General features: G+C 35.9%; 2 protein-coding genes across 3 annotated transcripts in view; one reads left to right on the top strand and one right to left on the bottom strand.

Annotated features, from left to right (window-relative positions):
* The window catches only part of LOC131425877 (probable serine/threonine-protein kinase yakA), a 218,795-nt gene that overhangs the window by 77,019 nt on the left and 116,091 nt on the right, over window positions 1–25,685 (bottom strand). The window lies entirely within an intron of this gene.
* On the top strand, window positions 6,786–10,097 carry LOC131425878 (uncharacterized). Its single transcript, XM_058588133.1, has 3 exons — window positions 6,786–6,894; window positions 6,960–8,076; window positions 8,134–10,097. Exons 2-3 carry the CDS (start codon window positions 7,903–7,905, stop codon window positions 9,385–9,387), a joined length of 1,428 nt encoding a protein of 475 aa, XP_058444116.1. The 5' UTR covers window positions 6,786–6,894; window positions 6,960–7,902; the 3' UTR covers window positions 9,388–10,097.

Genomic DNA, 25,685 nt, shown 5'->3' on the forward strand with positions numbered 1-25,685 from the left:
GCGAAATGTAAGTTAAACAATAATCTAGAATGGTTAAGCCACCATGAATATACTACTAGCTGTATTGATATTTGTAGATTCGTGGGTGTTTGTGTTCATTTTTTATCTTTTGTGCTAGTGTCGGTGATATTTAGACTGATTGTTGCAGTTTAATACAGCAACGATAAACATAAACAAACAAGTTTGTTTTGCACCGTAGCAACTAGCATAAAGCGTTGCCAGAAACGATTTCCTTCCACATTTTCAAACTATCGCAATGAAAGGGAGTAATTTGCTAGGTATACTTGCTCAGGCTGTGAACCAAACATTGGCGGTTCGTTTGTATGGGACTTAGGGGTATTATTATTTGTATTTGGTTTTAACCCCTTCGCTGTTTGTTGTAGTGAAGTTTACAGCATTTTTATATCAATTACAGATTTAGAAGGTAATATTCGCTAGCGACAAGAACTATTTGTTTGTTCACTAAAAGCACAAACAAGTATGTATCTGTCAAAGACGACTGAATTTTCAGAGTAGGAGATTTACATTTTTTTTATAATAGTTTATTTTTATAGTAAATATTGATAATGTTTTGAATGAAGCACGAGGTTTTGAAGACAAATACGTCGATTAATACCAAGTATCATTGTATCATAGATCTTTGATTGTATAATTATTTCGATTATAAAAACATTGTCAGTTAACGGTCAATAAAAAAATATTTTTCCGGTTTGTGGTCACGAAGGGGTTGAATCGATGCGAATGAAAGATTCGCTATCTCTGCTGCATTTTGTCGCTATCTTGTCGCATCGCAATCTTTGTTAACCGGCAGTGAAAATTACAATACTCAATTGTGCAAGATATTATAAGATCACGAAAGCTAATCATAACTTCACCATTCAAGCCAAAGTGTAGAATTTATTTCGGCCGACATCATAAAACATTACACTATGTGTCACTGGTCAAAATATTACAGCAAGACAAAAAAAAAGAATAAAATTGTGAACATCAACTCTAAGGCTCTGTCTTTTGTATAATATTGAATTTCACTTAGCGACAACTCGTAATTCAAATTAAAGGCGATGATGATGATAATTTATGACATAAAGTAGACCTTGCCTAAAGCAGATGTGCAAATGCTTTTCCCATGCCATTTTTGTATTCTTCCATGAGCTTGGTTTGAACAAAAAAAAAACTTTGTGGTAATGCTTTCTGCTGAATTGGCTAGAGACAAAAGATTATCTCGCTAAGGTATAAGAACCAGATGTTATTTATCTGTTTCTGGTTGTTGTAAACGACTTTCGGTTAACCCAAAAACTTTCAACGCATTATCGTATTTCGTTGTAAACCAAGGTCGGATACTGATTCTTATTATTATATTCAAACCTTGTTTCGATTTTTTTTTTCAATGAAACTTGTCTCTTTTTTTGTTAACGGGTGCTACACCGAACGGCACTTTTTCAAACTTGGGTGTAGCATCCTTTCGCAACTGCGGTATAATAAAACGATACCGTTATTAAACCTATTCAAAACGTCGAAATAATCAACTAAGGGTCCACTGATCGGAACAATGGTTTTCAAATTGATGAAAACCAACTGTTCATCTACAATCCGGTGTCCCTTAATCATTGGCTACAGTGGACACTGGAATGGTTTTACCGACGACACGACCAGACACTACGAAGAAAATTTGCAACTAAAAGTGTCTGTGAGCGATTTACCGCCAGTTACCACAAATATAGCGACCCCTTGATAATGATAAAAATATTCTTCTTCAGCAACACTGTTTGAGTTGCTAAGAACAAGTTACTAAGGAGCCTCAAGAAAATCAACAAACATTTTGAGGAAGTGGCAATTGAAATAATTCAATTTTTGAGGCCTCAGCGCCACTTTCTAGTAGCAACTTAAGAAAGTGAAGCATCAAAATTCTACAACCATCATCAGTGCAAGATATAATAAAGGTGAGCGATTAAATTTTATTTGTGTGCTATGAATATAGGAATGTTTTGTTTTTGCTTCTAGAGTTTGACATATACAGTCTGCAAGAGTCACACCAGAATCCAGAAACTGCCCAGATCCAGAAACTAGCGTCTATCTTCCGACAACGAAAACCATCTGCGTCACGTGGATTCTCTACGCAAAGTAGCTGATCTTGAATGCATTTTGTTCAAAATTGCGACGTATTTTAAGGGTCGTTATCTTGCTGCAACCAAACACAAATCGATAGCGCCTCGCTGATGTATCCGGTGAGGGTAAAGTGCCTATAACCAGATTGAAAAGCTAACGAAACTGAATTTCGGATTAATTTTTTTGAAATGTTTCCAACATTACGGATGAGATATCGTCATTTTGGGTCTAGGCACTCTAGGAGAGATCATCATTTGACGTTCATATACGAATCTTTTACCATTGTTCAATGGACACATTTTTATGTTGATTTACCCGTTGGACTTGTTTACAAACGTTAACTGGTGACCTATATCATTGTACATTCAATAAAACATTAAAAATTGACATACTCCAATGCACTGAATAAATGAGAATTGAAAGAAAATGCTCATAAATCATTGGCTAAATTTATTTCCTACAGATACGGGGCAGGGCAGTACATTCGATCATTTAAAGAGCAGATTATAACTTTATTTTCCTATTCCTACTATTAGAATTCATCGTTAGTAGCATGGAATAATTATTTTGAGTGCTAAGTCCGTTAGAATAAATTCTTTCAAACGCAGCAGTACTCTGTAGTCCTGCCTTTCGACTAATTTGTATCAGCAAATGTGATTTGATTAGAGCAACACGCAAAATGGTGCATCTCTTTATACACGCAGAAAAATGGGGCTTGTTTAAAATAACAAAAGTGTTAGTAGATTTTTAAACTCAAAGACTGTTTATTTGAAACTACAGTGTGTTTGTTTTGAAATATTTTTGTATTTAACAACAACAATGATATCAGTTTCAATTTAAATTAAAATTATTGCAAAAATAAACAACAACAGCAAATTAATCGAATATTATATACTGTTAAGATCAATCAGAATGTTTATTGCAGGTAAACAAAACTTAATTCAAAACAATGAATAATAATAAAGTTGATTCAACTCAGCTTCACCTTTACATTAAAAAAATATTTGTTTGTTTCTAACAGGATGTGTTTTGCAATGTGATACAACCAAATTCGTTATTTAAATTAATCAACTAAATTTAATTTGTTTTCGATCAGTGTAAACATGCGGAGCAGGGATGCCAGGTTAACAGATTAATCTGTGTTTCACAGATTTTCAACTTTCTGCACAGATATTTAAAATGGCACAGATTTTAAAAATGGCACAGATTTCTGAAAATGATCACAGATTTTCACAGATTTTTTAAATCGATCACAGTTTAGCACCAAATAGTACAAAGCGGTTGAATAAAAAGGTAGTGAAACCTTTTTTTTGCTCACCAAAATGATTCCAATCAGCTATTATGGTACGGGAAACGTGCACAGATATTTGGCTTGATCACAAATTTTTGGAAAATTACCTGGCATCCCTGCTGCGGAGAAAAAAAGTACCATTATCCGTGGATCAGTAATGAACAAAAGAAAGCGCTCAAATTTTATTAATGTTCTAATTTTGAATATTTCTGTGGCAGTAGTTTTACACCGTAAGTATGACAATTTATCATTCTTCCAAATTGTTTTCGATTTAGCCAACGAAACATATCGCCATTATACTGTCTACGGTATTTATATGCGAGCATTAGCCGTTCTCTTCATGAGAAAACGAATTCTAATAAAATATATGATATATTCCAATTCCCTGTTCGAACCGGAATAATATACACCATTTCATACTACATACAACCATAATTATTTTACCATCTGGTTCTCTGGCTTTTGTCTCATAATTTTCATTTTTTTATAATCACTGACACAGCTGCGCCCGATTGATTAATAAGTTTCGATTTATGATTATATTCATGTTCAGTCCCTAGTTTTCTATAGTAAAGAAACTATTCAAATTTAATTAATAAATCAATTTAAGAATTATTACCATACTACGCAAATTGTCTAGTTCTAGTTAATATCTAACTTATATCTCGTGAATGTAGGTTATGTCGGAGGAGAATAAAAATATATTTTCATCCTTCGATTGTACATCGAAGCAATCGTCACCTGATGGGATAATCAATTATGTCGCGCAAGTGTCTTTCGACTCTGGTGATTCTTTAGAGGATATTTATGAAGAAATCGATTGGGAATCTCTTGACATTGTGAAATTACTCCGTTCATTAGGAGCATGCAAAAATGTCATTAAAAAATTTATTCGTATAAATGGTATTTTTTCAAGTGAAATATGTTCATTAGATTGTTTTTCTTTTTCAAATAGATAACGGATACGATATCGAATTACTCAAAGTTATACAAAGAAAAGAAATTGAAACCCTTGTTTGCGAGCCGTACCTTGCAGATCGAACAAGAATCATATCTGGTTTAAACTCCTGGAGAATCTCACAGGTATCATCATTAGTTCACTAGATAATGAAAAAATCTTTTTTCATAACAATTTAATGATTTTTTATCATTGTAGAACCTGCCTCCAATAAGTTCACCTTTGAAGTCAAGTGAGAATGTTAGTAGAACCCACCGAAGTCCAATGAAAAGCGAGAACTGTACTGCCTCTTTCTTACTGAAAAATTCAGCCAGAGGTAAACGGATCCTGAAAGTGTACGAAGAGACGAAAGTATTGAGTAAAACAGACAGGAGAAACATTACGCACATAGTCATCGACGAGTACAAAGACCGCTTTGGGAAATTGACTCACAAGCAGCTTGAAGACCGGGCAGCGGAGCTTAGTAAACTGTTTCCATCGGAATCTACGGTATTCATTTGTTATGATCTTGTCTTTTTTATGACGATTTGATATTTTCAACACGTCCGACATTCAGATCTAAAAAAATCAATATCAGCCGATGAAGCCATAGAACCTTTGATTTCCCTTGATTGCAATTCCTATGAGAAAAACAAAAATATGTAAAACTCGCTCAAACTTTGCAACATTTCTTATGTAGTAATGTAGTACCCAATGTTCATTGTTGAATTTGAGGCGATGACTTATACGTATTGATAAACCAATTGGTTGTAACTGATTCCTTCACTTTATCTATATGAGTCGTTCGATTACTATTCATAAAGAAATATTATTCTTTCCATCATTTCAGTACACATGGTACCAGCCTTCATATACATACGATGGCGGAAAGAAGTTGAGATTAAGCAAATACCCTAAAGGGTGTCTTTATGATCGGAATTACAACTATAAATGTGTAGAGGCACTTGGAAAAGCTGAAGAAAAGAGCGAAACAACAGATTCGAACAAACAATTTTCAAACACGGAATGTAAGTAAGGGCGAAACCAGAGTGAAGGTGACACAGGTGATACACGACTCAGCGAAGCAATAATTGTGACAGATCACACGGAGTTACGAGTGAAAGTTCACTCTGACATTCATATCATTTTGTGTTCGGCCACGTGACACCATGCGATTTGTCAATATTCTCATCACTTAGTTGTTTGTCGCTTTCACTTTGGCTTCGCTCTAAGAAGCTGTTATTTTTCATAACGAAATTGTTAACTGCATATATTATTCATGTACGATCAACAGGGATCCAATATGAGCAGATAAAAATTTGGATTAGACATCATGAAGATGAATGGCCAGCTGTAATTCAAAAGTGGGCCTCTACAAGCGCTTATAGGCTATTTGAAATAAAAAAACTGGAAACTCGAACGTGTGAAACGATTTTGGATGCGTATCCTATTCTTCGCAAGCCTGTTGGTTATCAGCTGATTCAAATCGATTTTGATTCCAAATTCAAAACTAACAGCTCGTCACTTTTTGAGATATGGCCTGATTTGACCAATTGTTTAAAACAATTAGCTACAACAGACATTAAAGACAAATCTGGAAAAGAAATTCTCAACTTATTATCCATCAACGAAATAAATACAGGTAAAGAAATCACTCATCATCAATAATCTTGATAACCATTTTTAATTAAAACTTTTTTGTGGCCCATACACGAGACAGTACTAATGTCAATATTCAATATTGCGCATTTTATATTTCATTAGACTCCTGGGGGAAATTTATATACACAATCCGCATCCCTCAGTACATATATACTAATAAGCTCAGTATATGCAAATCAGTGCTGCCACATTTAAAAATATTTATTGACACGCACTTATTCTCAAATGGTAAATGTACATTTTTTAAATTTCGTGTACTTTATTTTACTAACTAAAAACGATCTTTTCCGCTGCCATGGAAGCTTTAAATTCAACTTATGTTTAAATTTAAATTTAACTTTATGCTTTGAAATTTAACCTGGCATCCCTGTTATGAACGGAATGTGGCTTTTGTATTTCTGTATAAAATGTTCAAAACGACGTATGTAACAATGAGAGATTCTCTTTATTTACTTTCTCTTTCGATTATTGCGAAATATTCCTGCTTTTTTTCGGTAATTTCTCCAGAGCAGATTAAAAGATGATAGCTTTAGTTATTATTATCGGTAAATGATTGGAGAGAAGGATTGCTAAGAGTGCCGTAATTTTCAAAAGAGAAAGTAAACAAAGAGAATCCCTCATTGTTACATACGTCATTTTGAACATTTCATACAGATTTGTGATATTATTGTGCGAGAAAAATGTTGCTGTCAAAATTTTAAGCGCTAGAATGGCTAGAGTCTAAGAATTCAAAGCATTTGTAATATTGTCAATCCAGTTTAAATGCGCATAGTCGCTTTCCATCACATTATCAGTACTATTGTCAAATTGTCGAGTATTGCCAAAAATTTTGACTCGTGTTAAGGTCGCTGCCTGCCACTTTCGTGCAGTAATTGGATTGTTCAAGGAAATATATGACGTTCGTGTTATAATTAATACGTGTAGTTCCAAATCTTTTATTTATTTATTTTTATTTTATTTTAGATTGCTGTGATGCGATTGTATCTCTCATTATTCCGTATATATTGCCTTGTTCTATGTTGACTCTTTCGAACAAATTAAAATGGAAACCAACATTCATCGAAACTCGAAATAGTTTTGTATTTTGGATCAAGAACATAACCGACCTAAAGAAAGAGGTTGGAGATCTGCAGAAAATTCGTTTTCAAAAAAGTGAATTACCTTGCTGTCCACTCGTTGTGATCGTTGGCTCAGAATTGACAAATTTGAACTTCTTCATTGTGTGCTTCGGTGATGCATATTATCAGCTTCCGACTTTTCTCAAAGCTGTAGACATATGTTTTAAAATATTTAAGACGTATGGACTTCCGTTCCCGCGTGAATCTGTTGGTCCGTGGAATTTACTAAATCACATTGTTTACGGATTTCCACTAGAAGGCGAAAATCGTGCAAGAATTCTTACTATTCACAGTCAAATTCGCAGACAACATGTATCGTTGTCCAACACCTAAGTGCCAATGGTCATCATCTACTTCAACTCATTATTACCTTCATGTAAAGCGAATGCACGACACTGATCTGGGTTATTTATGCTTAAATAGTAATTGTCATCGACGGTTGACATCCATAAATAGTTTGCGTAAGCATCTTAAAAATTGTTCCGAGAATTATGAACGAGCAATAAACAACGAATCTATAACATCAAAACAAGAACAAACGTCTCAACTTTCTGTGGACCAAGTGTGTATAGAAAATCAAAATTTGGAAACATTGGAAATATCAATACGACTTGTGATTTGTCTGTAATAATAGACGATGTAAGAAAAATACATCTGAATATGATGCTGAAGTGGTTATGTAATGATGCAATGCCACGAAAGGTGGCTCTCGAAATTAACAATGACATAAAAAAAAAAGCGTAATTGATCCCCTCTGTAATGCAATTAATTTCATTCACGCTCGTGGAATGGTATCCGATACTTGCAAGCAAACGATAGATACCATTTTTGATTCCTACAATGAATGCTCAGAGTATAAATGCATACAACAACTCAAAAAAAGAAATTTTTACCAAGATCCAATTACGTTCAAATTATGCGGAGAACCCAATTCAACGATAACTGATTCATCTTCACAAATCGTAAGAATGACTCAACATAACTGCCTATGTATCTAACATTATTTCTTTTATTGGTAGGAATCCGACAATGTTTATGGCGTGTTGATGCCGATTAAATTTATGCTGAGAAAATATTTCGAATCGGATGGCATGATGGACATGGTCTTGAAAAGCTTGAAGTTTTCTACGAATGGAGTGTTTCGGTCTTTGATTGATGGTTCGATTTGGCAAACGAGAACTTCAAATATGAGTTGCAAAACAGTCATTCCGATTAACATTTTTTTTGACGATTTCAACACAGGCGATACCGCATCTCATCACGCTAAAACCACGTCAATCTGTGCCATATACTTAAATATACCTTGTTTGCCGGATTATCTTCTGGGTAGATTAAGCAATATTTTAACAGTAGGCTTTATAAAAAGCCAAGATAGAAAAAAGTATTCAAATGAACATGTTTTATATAAATTGATAGAACAATTGATAGATTTAGAAAAAGAAGGTCTAGAAATTAGTCACAATGGAACAAACATTAAAGTTTTTGTAACACTCGGTTTTGTATTAGGAGACAATCTCGGTGTAAACGGAATTCTAGATTTCGTTGAATGTTTCAGAGCAAATTTCTTCTGTAGAGTTTGCAAGCGAAATCGAACACAAACTGAAACTGATTCAAGAGAATATCTTCATACCTTAAGAACATATCATAGTTATGAGGAAGATGTACAAATTAATTTGATTTCCCAAACAGGATTAAAAGGGCCGAGCGTTTTCAATCGAATTCCTTCTTTTCATGTGACATTCAACTTTGTATTTGATATAATGCATGATCTTTTCGAAGGAGTTTGTTTGTATGACTTGCAGCACATGATGCATTATTTTATTTATACAAAACATTATTTCAATGTTAAGGAATTCAATGATCGAAAAAATGGTTTTGATTATGGAGATCAGAATGCGGACAATATTATTCATGATATTCAAGAACATAGAATTAAATCAAGAAAGCTTAAGTTCTCTGCAAACGAAACTAAAACATTAATAACTCTGTTGCCTCTAATAATAGGTATACTTGTTCCAGAAAAAGACGCAGTGTGGCTACTACTTTGCACTTTGATAAAAATTGTGCACATCTGCCTCCTAAGAGAAATCCCGTTCGAACTAGTCAATGAACTGAGGACGCTTATAAATGTTCATCACGTTGAGTACGTAAATTTATTTCAAGACAATTTGAAGCCAAAACACCATAACTTGTTGCATTATCCAACGGCCATACTTAAGGGTGGTGCTCTTCGCCGACACTGGTCCATGCGGTTTGAAGCAAAACATAAATAATCTAAAATGTATGGTCGAGTAAACAATAACAAAACTAACACATGCCTTTCAATGGCTCTAAAGTCCGGTTTGAAGTTCGCTTATAATTTGATCAATCAAAATTTTTTATCTGATGTTTTAGAGTTTGCGATTTCTGATCAGGCATTGAAACCATTTTCTAAGAAAAATGATTATGTAGATATTGCTTTATGTGAGCAAGCTGATAAAAATACAATTAAATATTTAAAAATGTTTAAGAAGCAAGGGTCTACTTATAAAATTGGCACTATTTTTGTTGTACTGTTCAATAGAATGGTGAACGTATATAAGATCGTTGAAATTTTCGTTAAACACGAAAAGTTATTCGTTTTAACTAATCGTTTCTTAGTCGTGCGATACAGTGATCACTTTCAATCATACGAAGTTCAAAAATCACGTTATGAAGTCATAACAAATATTGAGTCATTTGAATCAAAGCCAATTAATTTGCATACTGTACATCAATCCTTATATTTAAGACTTTGCAATTATTATGAAACAAACAGTAATATTGAGGGTCTACAAATTCATAGTAGTTCATAGTAGTAAGAAAATAATTTAAGTGGTTAGTCACATTTAGTGTATTCGAGGTCTGCGAGATAATATTGTTATTTAGTCGTGCATTTGTAATCACCGTTGAACTGAAAAAAGGTGAACCATGAAATCATCAAATTTGAATTATTTTTTTAAGATCGAGGATTTTTTGTATTTCCAAGGGTACTAGTATACCCATCCTAATTTTTGAATAAAAATATAACTTAAAACAAAACTTGAGTATTATTTTAAAGAAATCCATTTTCTCTTTAACGACAAAAAAACTTTTGGTTTAGAACAAAAAATAAATAGTTATTCCAAATAAACGTTTTTTTTTAATTCTAACTAGTTTAATAATTGATTCAACTATTTTTTTTTTTATTTAAAATAAATCATCGAATGCATTGTTTGTTTAATAAAATGAATGAAGTGAATTAACTAGCAAAAGATTTGTTTAAAAAAAAATGTGTTTCGAATACCTTATGCATCAATTTAATTCAACAAAATGTTCAGTGAAATGAACTGATTTATTTTTTGGAAAATAATGTGATTGTCTCGAACCAGTTATTTATTAATATTCACTAGAATACTCAGTTGATTTTATCCTCAATTTGTTTTCCCCGAACTGAATTGAATAGTTGAATTTATTGAAAAATTGTTTGGTAATAAAAATGACAGGACGTATAAGAAAAATATTTTTGATTTTAAACAATATATTAGTAGAAATAACTATACCAAACAAATTTAAATAAATATTATTGTTTGTAGGTTCAGTCAGCAATATTTGTTGAATCTACCCAGATTTTCTTTTGTCACTATATCAACAAAATAATTCGTTGTTGTGAACCCTGATTTGATCAGTTTTACAATTTTTTTTTCTGCGTGTACATACACCACGCATCAAGACCGATTGATTGATCCACTTCTATGACAGGTAATGATGCTGGAGAACTTGGAATTTACTGCGCAGAAGAGATCTTCCACTCGAGGCAGCCGTTGAATCCATTTTAAATTTTCGTAATTAAATACCCATTTTGTTTTGTTTACATTGCTCAAATCTTCAATGTGCAGTAACCAAGGATATGGTAACTGTTATTCAAAATCAATAATTTAGCAACTTGTGCTGCCAGTTTCAATTTTTTTTTTCAAGTGATTTCATTTTGACATTACCAGTTACTAAGGGGTAGTTAAATTTGCGATACAGTTTCGATAGACGAGTGGCAGGTCGTGTCGTCGGTTTTACGATGCCAATAAAATTGGCAGAAGCATAAAGCAATTAACATCTAAAGACCCCCCGACTCCACCAGGCGGCTTCCAAAAAGCCACCGGTGACACTGAAAGTGCTGTCTGACAACGAATGGGCGTGAAAATGTTTCCAAAATTGAGTGTTGTTTCAGACAATCGCAGTAGGTGTTGGTTGAACCTTTCCGTAGGTAAAGGTAAATAAAAGCAAAATGGAAAACCCTTCTCGACACAAACAGAACAGATTGTTTTGGGACTATTGATACAAGCCTTTCCAAATCCAGCTGGTGGTTTCCTGCGTGTTTCGGAAATGTTTATTGGGATTAGAGTCTCCTCGCCGGGAGTCCCGGGGAAGTTGTTTGATTATTATTGATATTCTGTTCCAAACACCGGAAGAAGGATTTATTACAGAAAACGTCATCAGATGGGCAATGATCAACACTCTGCTGTATTAATCATCGGAATAATGGTAAATAATTTAGTTATCGTTTCAGTTCAGCTTATTTTCAGTAGGTCCAGTGTTCTACAAAAGATGACGCTAGCTTGCAGAATAGTTTACTTGCCCATTGTAGTGATAAAATTATTTTTCACTAATTTTTTTATTTTGCATTAGATTTTTCTTTTTTTCGCATTAGATTTTTATCAATGAAAGGAAAAAAAAGTTTCCACTTGAACTTAGCTACCGTGATCTGAAAAATACGAATGCGTGCTGGCGATGGTGCCAAACCCAAACATTTCGTACCGAACTCAAAACACCGATTCTCACCGTCGATGATCACTTTTATAAACCCTTCTGCACCCATAATCCGAACCATAAAGGGCACTCGACTGATTTTACGACACCAATAATGGAATGGGAGTGAGCGTTAGTATTCTTTCCTCACGTGATTTACGAGCGAGTGAGCGCCATGCAACATTGAAAGTGTTTCTTTCTTTTTATGAGTCACGAAAGGCAAATGATTTGGAAATCAATTTACGGAAAATCGGCAGACACATTTTCCGCCACAATGCATTCGCCTATGCTCTGGGGAAGAGTTAATGGAATCGATTTGAATTTTATGCATGATACATGCTACAATCGGGGCATTTCAATCACGTACCATCAGAAATCGACAATGGACGGAACTTGTTTTAGCTTGATGGTTTCGATTTTATAGCTTTCATTACTCGGTGATTGATTTGAAAAAACGTTTAAGAGAATCCAGCGTAAACTAAACAGCCTTGAATACATCATTTGCATGTTAAAAAGCATACTCAGTACTGGATTTTAGGAGCAACAATTTAACGGAAAACTTAATATCAAAAAGCAAGTTTCTCATGTTACAAGCGACTTAGATTTGCTTCACTATTTTTGAAACGCTGCATCAAGTTTCTTAATCCTTATGCGAGCTCCTCTTATATTCAAGTTTTTCCGTGACAATTGCGCAGTCACTGGGGCGTTCAGTGTGAGAAACTACTGGACCCACCACTCTGCTGTTTTCATTATGAACATGTATTCGTCCATTCTTATAAAACACAACACAAACACTCTCGTTGAAATACAGTAACTGAAATTCATTGTGTACACAACAGCAGCCCAAACTTCACAGACATTGTTTGCTGTACGCACAGATAGGCAAATGGTTACTGAATCAAAACAACACCGTCCTAACTGTACTACTAGTATTCGCGTCGATATGCACAAGCTTAAACGCGTTACGAATTATCGATTTTGAAAAGTAAATGAATCTCCCTTACTTTTCGAACATGCCTCGTACATCTTCTGACTGCAAAAGAGATGAAAATTTGAACGTAAGGCTGCTATTAGAGACGAACTTTTTCCGCATCGCGTTCACTCTGACAGGTTTGCTTTGATCAAATGTAACTAGCTCACTCGAGCATCCGGACGCTCCGCATGACGCTTGTACTCTGACAACAACCTAAGGTTGCTGTCAGAGTGAGAGCGTCACGCGATGCGTCTAGCCGCGCGTGCGAGCTAGTTGCATTTGAACAAGGCAAACCTGTCAGAGTGAATGCGATAACAGTACATTGCATTGAATCGCTTCGCATCGCGTTACGCGCTCACTCTGAAAACAACCTAAGGCTATTACAATTGTTCATTGAAGTTTGATCGAAATAAAAAATATACCTTCTGTTTTTATTAGAAATTGTTCCATGTTTTTATAGTGAAAAATGTTTCATGATATTGCAGCAAATCGAGTTAAAATTTTCGTTTGTATAACATTTTTATCATTATCTTCCACCAGTAAATGAAGATCCTTTGTCATTCGCAATGTATCTCTGACGGTATTTCTAAACAAACACGATTAAAGTAATGGGCTATGCCATTTTGATTAGTTATCCGGTTGGTATTAGCGTAGATAAATCATCTTTCGTCGAATATAGTCGGATGAACGGTATTTTATAATGAAATAGCATCGCGATGAACGGCACTTACGACTTTTGATGCGAATCCAGAATGAAAGAACACTGAAAATCTTAGCGCAATTTCTTTCGGTTTTTCTATCAAGTCGTTTTACCTTTCTCATATAGAAAGGCTATGCAATCACTGTGAAAATCGACTTTCGAACGGAGCCTCGGAGACCCATAGTGTTATATACCATTCGACTCAGCTCGACGAACGGAGCAAATGTCTGTGTGTGTGTGTATGTGTCCGTGTGTGTGTGTGTGTATGTGTGTGTGTATGTAACAAAAATATACACTCACTTTTCTCAGAGATGGCTGAACCGATTTTCACAAACAAAGATTCAAATGAAAGGTCTCATAGTCCCATAGCCTGCTATTGAATTTCATTCCGATCCGACTTCCGGTTCCGGAGATATAGGATGATATGTACCAAAAAAGTGAAAAAAATATGCACTCACTTTTTTCAGAGATGGCTGGACCGATTTTCACAAACTAAGATTCAAATAAAAGGTATTATGGTCCCATAGCTTGCTATTGAATTTCATTTGAAAGTGACTTCCGGTTCCGGAGTTATATGGTAATATGTGAAAATTTGAGAAAAAGTTTACACTCAATTATCTCTGGAACAACTCAACCGATTTTTGCAAACTAAGATTCAAATGAAAGGTCTTATAATATCCTAAAAAATGGTGTAACATTTTATCAGGATCCGACTTCCGGTTTCGGAACTAAAGCGTGATAAGTGGGAAATTACCAATTTTATAAGTATTTTTTCACGAACGATGGTTAAAAACAGGTACAAATCCCATAAAACTGCCTGATAAATTCTTCTAGTTTGCAGAGTTTGTTAGTTTGTGGGCATGAAAACTTAATTCGGCACTACTGGTCACCTGTTTTCCTGTTCCGAGAGCACCGAAAGTGGAGAAGAAAAACTCCTTAAACTAAATTCACTTCGATTTCTCTGCGATGCTTGAACCGATTTTGACAAATCTTGATTTGAATTAAAGTTCATACTGTGTTTAAACCTACTGTGAAATTTCATCCGGATCCGACTTCCGGTTTCGCAGTTGCAGGGCGATGAGTGTCAAAGTTTTCAAATCGCCATATAGAGTGACAATATGTACAACACCGAAAGAAAAAGAAAACACAAAACGAAAACAGATTTTATAGAGTTTGCTAGATTAGGTTCGAACAAACTTTCCTACTTCTATTCAATAAACAGCTGTTTTTGCGAATTTCACGGTTATATTTATGATGTAATGAGTAATATGAGAAAGGCATCATTACACCACTAGGTGGATTAAAATAGGTTTTTTCCTTTGCCAATTCTGGCTCTGAACCGTGCCAGGTAAAAATTTCAAATATCTTCAGACAGGGTTGCGAAAGTGTGTAAATCGGCAAAAAATGTCTGCGGACTATCATTTCTCTATCAAGTATGATACAGAAAACTGACAGCTAGCAGAAGCCTGGCAATATTCCGGCAATTGTCACAATTTTGCAGACGAAGTTGCGTCATTTTCGCGCCACGTGATGTCTTGCAAGTTCGCTATTCCTACTTTTTTCTGTTCGACTTCATCATATTCATATTCGTCAATCCTGCATACATCAAAAAATGAAAAAGAGTCGTTAGACCAGCTAAATAAAATGAAAATACTGCTGTAAATTTACGTCTTTTGAGCGTCAAAAACAACTCAATTTTACAGTAAATATAACTTATATTTAATTCTTTCTGACATACTTTTAAGCGCTAAAACATGTAAATTTACACGTTTGCTTGAAATGCGAACGTATATTTATGTCATTATTATAAAATTCAGTCGTTTCACGGATTACGTTCTATGATTTGCGTCACCTGTAAATTTCATATTTTTTTGCTGTGTGGAATATTGATTAATTAAGCTTTGAATATTATGTTTGGTAGTGAAAAAGCTATATTATTGCCCTTCATTAGAACTTCTAATGGAGACCAAAGGCGCTAAAAATGAAGAACCGCTTCCAAACGGTTCTACCAGTCTTGTATGGCAAAAATCCGAGAGAAACAGAACCGTTAATAACCGCTAGGTGAAATTCTCTGCCGGAAACGGTTGTTGAATTGTTGCTAAACTCTTGCCTGAATTTTGCCAACATTCCGGCAAAACATTCTGGCAGACGCTGCCAGGCGTCTGAGAAGAAATCTGCCTGGCACATACAAGCGGGTGGCTTATCAAGCAAAAAAATAACAGCACAGCTTTTTCAAGTCTGTAAATTTTGATTTTCATAAGTTTGTAACAAAAAACGTATTCAGCACTTCATGAGATTTAGATGAAAATTTCAAATGTTGAAAATTCTGTAAACTCTGTAATAAAATATGTGCTGATTTTAAAAGTCTGTGAATTTTTACGAATTTCAGCGAAAATCACGTTTTTCTAAAGTCTGCAACAAAAACATAACTGCAGCGTGTTTTTGAAATCTGCAGATTTATATACAAATCAGTAGACCATCACGGCTCCTCAGCAACCAGAACACTCTCTCAATAGGCGGTTCTATTTTGTTTGTCGTTGAACGCTTATTGAACGACATACTGCACGAAATATTCGTTCAGTGTGCTGGAACGGTTAGTTATTGTTTTTTCTCTTGGAAAAATAGTGTGAAAATTAGGTGTTACCTTCATATAGAAATAAGATTTGTTGTTATTCTACGTGAAGTAGAAATATTGTACAGGTATGTAGTGTTAGTTTGAAAAAAAAAATAAGTGGAAAAAACTCCGGAAATGCTCCAGTAAAACTAGTCCAACGGGGCTCCAGCTCCTCATATTAAAAATGGCTCAACAATGGACCACTGTCTGCCGGGTTTATTGAACGAAAAAAATGGTATTCGGTTCAACGGTCTGTATCAAAATCGGCAAACGAAAGTGTTGGTCTCCCGATTGATTGATTGGACGTTCATTGGACCAACGATCCAACGTTTTGGACCAACGAAGGACCACCGTTGAACGTTTTTTCTAAGAGGGCAGTGTTGCTTGAAAATGTGGTATTTTCGGGCGTGTAGCACAAATTTACAAGTTATCAAGTATTTCTCTAATGATAAATATGAAAAAAACCTATATGCTTAGTAATAGCAACTGGACGTGATGCGATGGATAATTCTGCAACGGTCGATGTTTACATTTTCCTTCCTTACATCTTCATCTTTTTCTAGAAAAAAAGCCAACCGCACTCTACTTAGAAGAATCTCGCCACCTGTGTCAATTTATTCATCGTACTAGGACACACTCAAAAAAATAATCACATCATAGCTCTGGGTAGATTTTTTAGAAGGCAAGAAGAGCAAATGACAGTCTTTGTTCACTTTCTCTGGCAACTGGCATTTAGATGCTGTTTAATGCATAATCCAGTAAGTGTTACGTGATTCATAGATGCAATGTAGTGTAGTGTTCACATCACATTTATCATCAGTTCATATAACACATAGAGACTTCCTGAGTCTCTGTGCGGTGTAGGACAGCGAACCCAGGAGGGTTGTGGGAAATGTGATCGTCTTACTTTGCACGCTATAGCCGCCAAAAAACCTTACCAACTTTACGTGCATCATCATCCATCGTCGAGGAAACTGCAACTCGCTATTTCTTGTTTGTCATATATCGTTTAGGAAATAAATTCCTCCGCTTTCCAACAGTGTCGAATAGAAGCATAAACGACAGTCAAAACATTTGTGTGTTTTTCTTATCGTTAGTCCCGTGTTCTGTGGGATTCCTCAGCTACGTGCCGCTGTCGTACAGTACAATCTAAAAAAACAGAAAATACCGCCGCTATCAAAATGTGCCATGTCGCCGGTGAAAAACGAGGAAAAAATCATTCGCATCCGACACGTTCAACTGCAACGGCAAAGAGGTCACACTGGCAAACAGCCGGGGTGAGATAACCCCGTCTGGCCGGTCTCACGATCAATTGCAACGCCATGCCGGGACCGGACAGAATCACTTTAGGTAATGGTATCCCATTTCAACACCCACGCGTGTAATCCCCTGTCCAGATGATGACACTGGCGGCGGTGATGGTGGTGGGGGTTGTTGCTGGATGATGATTATGATGTGACCGTTTCGGGTGACCATTGCAAACCATTCCTTGTCCACAGCGATAATTCCCGTGTTGGCTTCCATGGTTTCATCGTGCTTTCTTTCAGGGAATTCTGTAAACAGACTGAGTTTTTGTGGACGGGGATTAGCGATTGTGTGTTCGTACAAATTGCTGGCCATTTCAGGTGTTGTTTGAATGGTACGTTTACTCCGCCAGGGATTTCTAATTTAGTAAGTGTGCCATAATTCTGGGCTATTCCGACGATATTTTTTCATTGTCGGAGTTGGGCTAGCTTCTATATAGTTCCCATTCTAGGAAACAATGAACTTCTTTTTATAGAACATGGGAATGTGTTTTTACCTGATCATCTACCAGCCTACAAACTTAATCATCATTATTAGTTCCTACTGCTAGATGAAATATTTAATTGTCGTTTAGGCGAATGACAATTGAATGAAAATATCATCTCTGCATTCATTTACGTGGATGTTGGCGCTTCCTTCTGACCGATCTTTTATCATTGTAGCACCGACTACACTTACTAATGGCGTTTTCGTTTTTAATTTGCACTGCACCGGTGCAGTGCTACACTGAGGCATGAATAAACGAACAAAAATGACGAAAACATAAACAGTAACCATTGACTACAATACATGATTCCATTGCACAGAGCTACACCAAACTTTTGATGAGTGCTACACCAGTGGTATCGATGCAGAAAAAGTGTAGCACTGGTGTAGTGCAATTGGTAAAAACGAACGGTTTCAGTGCAGTTTTCGCTACACCGGTGTAGTGCAAATTAAAAACGAAAACGCCATAAAATTGAGGTGTAAGCAAAACATCTCGTTCTTTCCTACAACTAGTGTTGAAAATGAAAATGCTATAAATTTTTTGACGTACAAGCTACCAAGCGTTTCCTTAGATACGATTTTGGGTGCCAACGCAACGTAGTTTTTCCTTCATCTCACCCCTCACTAAGTTAATGCTCTGAGTTTACGCTTGGGGTGAACGCATGGTAGTTTCTTCTGAGAACATACTGATAACGCAATGTGGTGATAATTTCAGACGAATCATTTCACAAGCAAAAACGAATATCCGGTGCTCTATCTTGATGAAAGCCGAGAACTATTTCACAGACGTTTTCAAACGCGTTTGTTTCGCCGAAATTTTAACTTGGAAGGTATTAGCGAAGATAAACTCAAGATGGAATAGTCTATGATTTTTCATACACCATTTAAATATGACCCCTCAATGAAATCGGTTCACCGAAACAACAAACGCCCAGTCGCTCTATGCGTCGTTACTATGGTGATGTTTTTTTTTTCATATTAGTAACAAATTGTGTTCAAATATACATAATATCGAACAATCTCACAACACTTTCTGCGGTTCTTTGTATTTGAATGTAGAAGTAATTTATTATATACAACTAGCCTAATATTTAAAACGGTTTAATCTGCTTTAGAAGCAATCAGATCCAAAATATTTTTACGCTAAACTTTCAAACATTTATTTTTTTTTTGGTTTTGTAGCGTAACCATGGTATTTTCGAGACGCTTTTCTATGTTTATCGACGCTTTTTAACAAGGGGCTACTAAAAGTATACTATTACTGAGTTCTCGGGTTCACGATTACCGAAAAAAAATTTTTCTTCGATTTATATGGGACTTCGTAATCTTGAGTTTATCTTTAGAACGAAGAGCAATTCAAGTTTATATTCATGAACATGGAGAAAAATTTTCAAACGTTGCGGTTATTTAAATGGTGAAGTCTTTAATCCATCAGCTGTAAAATGATCTGGATAATAATAATTAAGATTAACTAGCTCAGTTTAATTTGAACAAATTTTTCAGATAACAAGCATTTTTTTAAATTTGTATACATGCGATCTACGTCTATCATTTCTGACACATTTTCTGCTATGGAACGACTTATTTCGTCATCTTCCGGTCTAATAGACCCTTGAATTGCTGCAAATAGGCTAGTATTGATCGATGATCGGAATTGAAGAGCACTGATACGATGCTTTATTCTCTGTGCCAAAGAAATGATCGGCTCTGTTTCATCTTCCAATGCTGTTAGCTCTGCTGAGAATGCGTCGTTGATAGTATTAGCAACCGATAGACTCTTTCGTGTACTTTCCAGTTGTACAACCTCTGATATGAGAACAGATCTGAAGAATTTGATTATAGAATGCGGAGGTAATTCAGCTTTTCATTGTTCTCATTCAAGAACTGGTACAGAATGTAGGTATATTACCCATAGTTTCTACGAAATTGCATGACCAGTTAAGGCACGATCGGTTTGCTGAAATTTCACTTCACGATAAATCACTGTTTGAACCCACACTTCTTGCAAGATTTCCGCAACAGAATCTCCGTAGAGTATTCGAGATAACGCTATATTGCCAGACGTTTCTCTAACAAACCGACACAAAAAAAGAAGCACACAATAACAAGTTGGTTTTTCATTTGTGGATAACATTACTCTACTTTGATTCGATATGAACAGCTAAACCATCCGATTCGTCATCATAATCCGAAGGAAGAACTAGATATTCATTTCCTTCTTCGAGAACCTTAATGGTGTACACCCTCATTCAACATAAATCAAAATTGAGTGACACATCACTCAAATTCACAAAAAGTGCACGTGCTCTAAACTTGAGTTACCACCTATCTACTCATTTTTGAGTTAAGAGAGGAAGCTTTCAAAATTTGAGTATTTTTTAGTCAAAATATGGAAAAAAATATTTTTTTCAAAAATTGAATGAGTTTAACTCAAAATTGTAGTTCCTTGCACTTAAAACAAAGACATTCTTATTCGTAAATGTTTATATACAAAGTCATTCTTCATTCTTTTCAATGGAAAGCCCGGAAGAGTGATTCAAAATTTCTATTGAAAACATCTATGATTGATAATTTATGATTTCAAAAACCAGATCTAGAAACGGCAATCAAAAACGACGTATTCTTGCATCCTCAAATTCGATAAGAATTTGAGGATGTAAGAAGTAATTTTTTCACTCAAATGTTTAAAAACTCAACGCTTACTCTATTGTATGAATGAATGCGAGAGAACTCATGGCCTGAGTAAATTTTACTCAAATCCATATTCAAATTTTGACATATTGTTCCAGTTCATGAATTTGAGTGATCGGAACTCAAACCATGAGTTATGTTCAAAGAGCGTGTATGGGTCATCTTCAATAAGCAAGAATCCAACCAACTCTTTTGCGATCGCTGCGCTGCCCGAGTGGCGAGCTTTGAACTAAGCGATGGTGATAATTTTCAGATTTTGCTTGAAGATTCGAACAAAATGCAGGATTTTTATTTTTTTCTTACGATTCGAATACTAACATACAAAAACGTGTGAAAATTTGGAAAAAAAATCGATCATTTATGATTCAGTAACTTTCCGTGGTATGTTTGATTGATATTTATGGAGAAATCGTAACATGAAATACCAAATTCGAAGAAGTGAGGTTGGGTACTGTTTTCATATTTGGGATATTCTTTGTTTTTTTTTTTTTTTTTTTTCATAAATACGTTTATTTCATAGGCAATATACATAAGTTTTTCTTCGCCGTGGCATCCACAATACATAGTAGTTTAAACCTAATACATTTCGAATATCATATTAGTATGTTGGTACTCATTAGTTAATCTAAACACTGTTTTTATCAAGCGAGTTGCTATTTTAATTACATTAAATAAAATACATTTATTTTGTACATGATCTTATAACTATTTCAGGATTGTTTGTATCAGTTCACCACTTATATTCAATATCCTATAGTTGGCTATTGGTTGAACTCATGGAAGAGAAAACAGTTTAACATAAAATAAAATTTAAATTGGAACTCCAATGGATTTAATGAAATGATAAAGAAGTTTCATGTATGGAAGGTCACGACAAGCAAGAATGTCGCGAACTGGGACATTGGATAGTCTACCTTGGGTACGCAAGGAATTTATTAGTTGAGATCTGACATCACGAAACTCCACGCATGTCCAAACAACATGGTCAATATCGCGGTAACCTTCGCCGCAAGCACAATGATTAGTCTCGGAAAGTCCAATTCGAAGGAGATGTGCATCTAACGTGTAGTGATTGGACATGAGTCTGGACATCACACGAATGAAATCTCTACTCACATCCAGTCCCCTGAACCATGCCTTTGTCGATATTTTAGGAATAATTGAGTGCATCCACCGACCCAGATCATCTTTATCCCAAGAAGCTTGCCAGCTGGCAAGTGTTCTTTGGCGAGACGCGCTATAGAATTCGTTGAAAGCAATCGGTCTCTCATAAATTTCACCCTCAATAGCACCACGTTTGGCTAAAATATCGGCTCTTTCATTGCCTGGAATGGAGCAATGAGCCGGAACCCAAACTATTGTGATTAGATAATTATTATTCAATATGTCGTTCAGACACTGTTTTATTTTACCCAAGAAAAACGGTTCATTTTTGCCAGCAGCGTTTGAGCGAATGGCTTCAATTGCACTCAGACTATCTGTGAAGAGGAAATAATGGTTTGGAGATAATGTGACGATTACATTCAAGCTATAATGAACTGCTGCTAACTCTGCTATATAAACAGATGCAGGTTCTTGAAGCTTGAATGAGGCCGAAACATTATTGTTGAACATACCAAACCCTGTCGCTTCTTCCATTCGCGATCCGTCCGTGTAAAACATTTTCTCAGAGTTAATATGCCTGAACTTACTTGAAAATATTTTTGGGATTTCCATAGAGCGTAGGTGGTCCGGGATTCCACGCACTTCGCGCTGCATGGATGTGTCGAAAAATAAAGTTGAGTCAGGTACATTTAGGAGGCTGACACGGATAGGAATATATCTTGAAGGGTTGATTTCCTGTGACATATGGTTAAAATATACTGTCATGAATTTTGTTTGAGATCGAAGCTCGACTAGTCGTTCGAAATTATTAATTACCATGGGATTCAGCACATCACATCTTATTAGCAGGCGTGATGAAAGCTCCCAAAATCGATCTTTTAATGGAAGAACTCCCGCCAGAACTTCAAGACTCATTGTATGTGTCGAATGCATGCAGCCTAAAGCAATTCGCAAACAACGGTACTGAATTCGCTCAAGTTTGATAATATGAGAATTTGCAGCGGAACGAAAACAAACGCATCCATATTCCATCACTGAAAGTATCGTTGTCTGATACAATTTTATTAGATCTTGCGGATGAGCACCCCACCAAGACCCTGTTATTGTTCGAAGAAAATTTACTCTTTGTTGGCATTTCGTTATCAGATACCTAATGTGTCCTCCCCACGTGCATTTGGAATCAAACCACACCCCGAGGTATTTGAAAGTCAAAACCTGTTCGATTATTCTTCCCATCATATGAAGCTGAAGTTGCGCGGGATCATGCTTTTTTGAAAAGACGACCAGCTCTGTTTTCTCCGCAGAGAATTCGATACCAAGATGAACAGCCCAAACGGACAATTTATCTAAGGTATCTTGCAATGGTTTTTGCAGATCAATAGCTTTGGATCCAGTAACTGAAACCACGCCATCATCTGCCAATTGTCTTAGTGTACATGGGGTTACTAGACAGCTGTCAATGTCATTCACGTAAAAATTATAGAGGAGCGGACTGAGGCATGAGCCTTGCGGGAGACCCATGTAGCTAATTCTGATTGTTGCCAAATCGCCATGTGAAAAATGCATGCGTTTCTCTGACAAAAGGTTGTGCAAATAATTATTTATAACCGCTGGGAGTCCATGTTGGTGGAGCTTGTCTGAAAGAACATCAATGGAAACTGAATCAAATGCTCCTTTAATGTCTAAAAATACAGATGCCATTTGTTGCTTTTGAGCGAAGGCAATTTGGATGTCAGACGAAAGTAATGCAAGGCAATCATTCGTCCCTTTATTTCTACGGAAGCCAAACTGAGTATCTGACAACAAACCGTTCGTCTCGACCCAAGTGTCGAGACGTCGTAGAATAATTTTTTCGAACAATTTTCTGATGCAGGACAACATCGCAATGGGTCTATATGAGTTGTGATTGGAAGCTGGTTTCCCCGGCTTTTGAATGGCGATAACTTTCACTTGTCTCCAGTCAGGTGGAACAATATTTTGCTCAAGAAACTTGTTGAACAATTCCAACAAACGTCTTTTTGCGAGGTCGGGCAGATTCTTCACCAAGTTGAATTTAATTCTGTCCAATCCAGGAGCGTTATTGTTACAAGACATGAGTGCTATGGAAAATTCCATCATTGAAAAGGGGCTATCAATGGAATCATCATTTGAAGAAGACTCCCTAACAATGCTATGCGTAGGAACGGAATCTGGACAAACTTTCCTCGCAAAATCAAATATCCATCGATTCGAGTACTCCTCACTCTCATTTCCTACGTTACGATTCCTCATTCGTCTGGCCGTATTCCAAAGAGTGCTCATTGAGGTTTCTCTTGACAAACCTTCCACAAAATGTCTCCAATAGCTGCATTTCTTAACCCGAAGTATGTTCTTGTACTTGGTTTCTAAAACCAAGAATTTTTCAAAATTCTGAGGAGTTCCTCCTCCTCGTTTTAAAAACGTCTTGAAAGCATTTTGTTTCGCGTGTTTAGCATCTGAGCACTCTTTGTCCCACCAAGGATTTGGAGGTCTTCTGTTAGACGATGGACCAAGAAATCGTTTGGTTTGGGCTTGTTCTGCGGCCTCCAGAATCGAACAAACGAGGAAGTCATATTCTTCAAGTGGGGGAAGCTCTTCCATTGAAGTTAAGACACTTGAAATATTACTTTGGTATTTAATCCAGTCAATATTTTTTGTCAAATCATATGGAATATTAACTGAATTAGCAATGCCTTTGTTACTGCTAATTGAGATGATGATTGGTAAATGATCGCTACCATGTAAATCAGGAAATACTTTCCAGGTGCAATCTAGTCGAATTGAAGTCGAACAAAGAGATAAATCTAATGCACTTGGACGTGCAGGAGGTCTTGGGATCCGTGTCATGCTACCCATATTTAGTACCGTCATGCTAAAATTGTCGCAAATATTATATATTAGAGATGATCTGCTATCATTGTAAACGGAACCCCACATCATTCCGTGCGAATTGAAATCTCCTAAAATCAAACGTGGAGCAGGAAGGGCTTCGACAATTTCATTAAGCTGTCGTTGTCCAACTTGAGCTCTTGGAGGAATATATACCGAAGCAATGCAAATGTCCTTTCCTTTAATGTTTATTTGACAAGCAACAACTTCTATACTAGAAGTCGAAGGAATGTTTAATCTATAAAAGGAATAACATTTCTTAATTCCTAAAAGCACTCCACCATACGGGGAGACTCTGTCGAGACGTATAATGTTAAAGTCATTAAAATTTAAGGCTATGTTTGATGTAAGCCATGTTTCGCACAAAGCAAATACATCACATTTTTGACTATGCAACAAAACTTTAAATGAATCAAGTTTTGGCATGATGCTTCGACAATTCCACTGCAGGACAGTGATTGAATCATTTGCGGCGGATGATAAATTATCCATCAAATGATACAAAACCTGAAAGAGCTGGCCATTGAGCTGATAACTGTTTCAAAAAAGTTCTAGCTATTGGAAGGAATGCTGTTATGATGGTCTTTAGAGGTTCAGAAATATTGAATGCAGCGAAAATCCATTCTACAATTTCCGAAAATTTCAGTAATCCTGTTGGTGAATGTGAAATGGAGCCCACTGGATTATTGTCTTTTCTTGAGCTAGTTCCTGGATTGGTTTGTGAATTTGACAAACCAGGAGGCACAGTTTTTGGTTTTAAATTTGGCTTTTTAGCTTTAACACGGGGATCTTTTTTTGAAGGTATAATTTTAGGTGTCTTTTTTGGTATTTTGTGGTTTGTTAATCTCCTCTTAACAGACCCTTGAGGAGTGACAAACGAGGTATCTTCACTATTTCCGTCAGAGTCAGATTCCTCTGGCTCCGCAAGATTTGAAAAACCGTTTTCGGTTTCCAAAGGGGAGACATGTATGACCGTTTTGAGCATTTCTGC

This window comes from Malaya genurostris, chromosome 1 (assembly GCF_030247185.1).
Source record: "Malaya genurostris strain Urasoe2022 chromosome 1, Malgen_1.1, whole genome shotgun sequence".
In the NCBI taxonomy this organism is placed as follows: domain Eukaryota; kingdom Metazoa; phylum Arthropoda; class Insecta; order Diptera; family Culicidae; genus Malaya; species Malaya genurostris.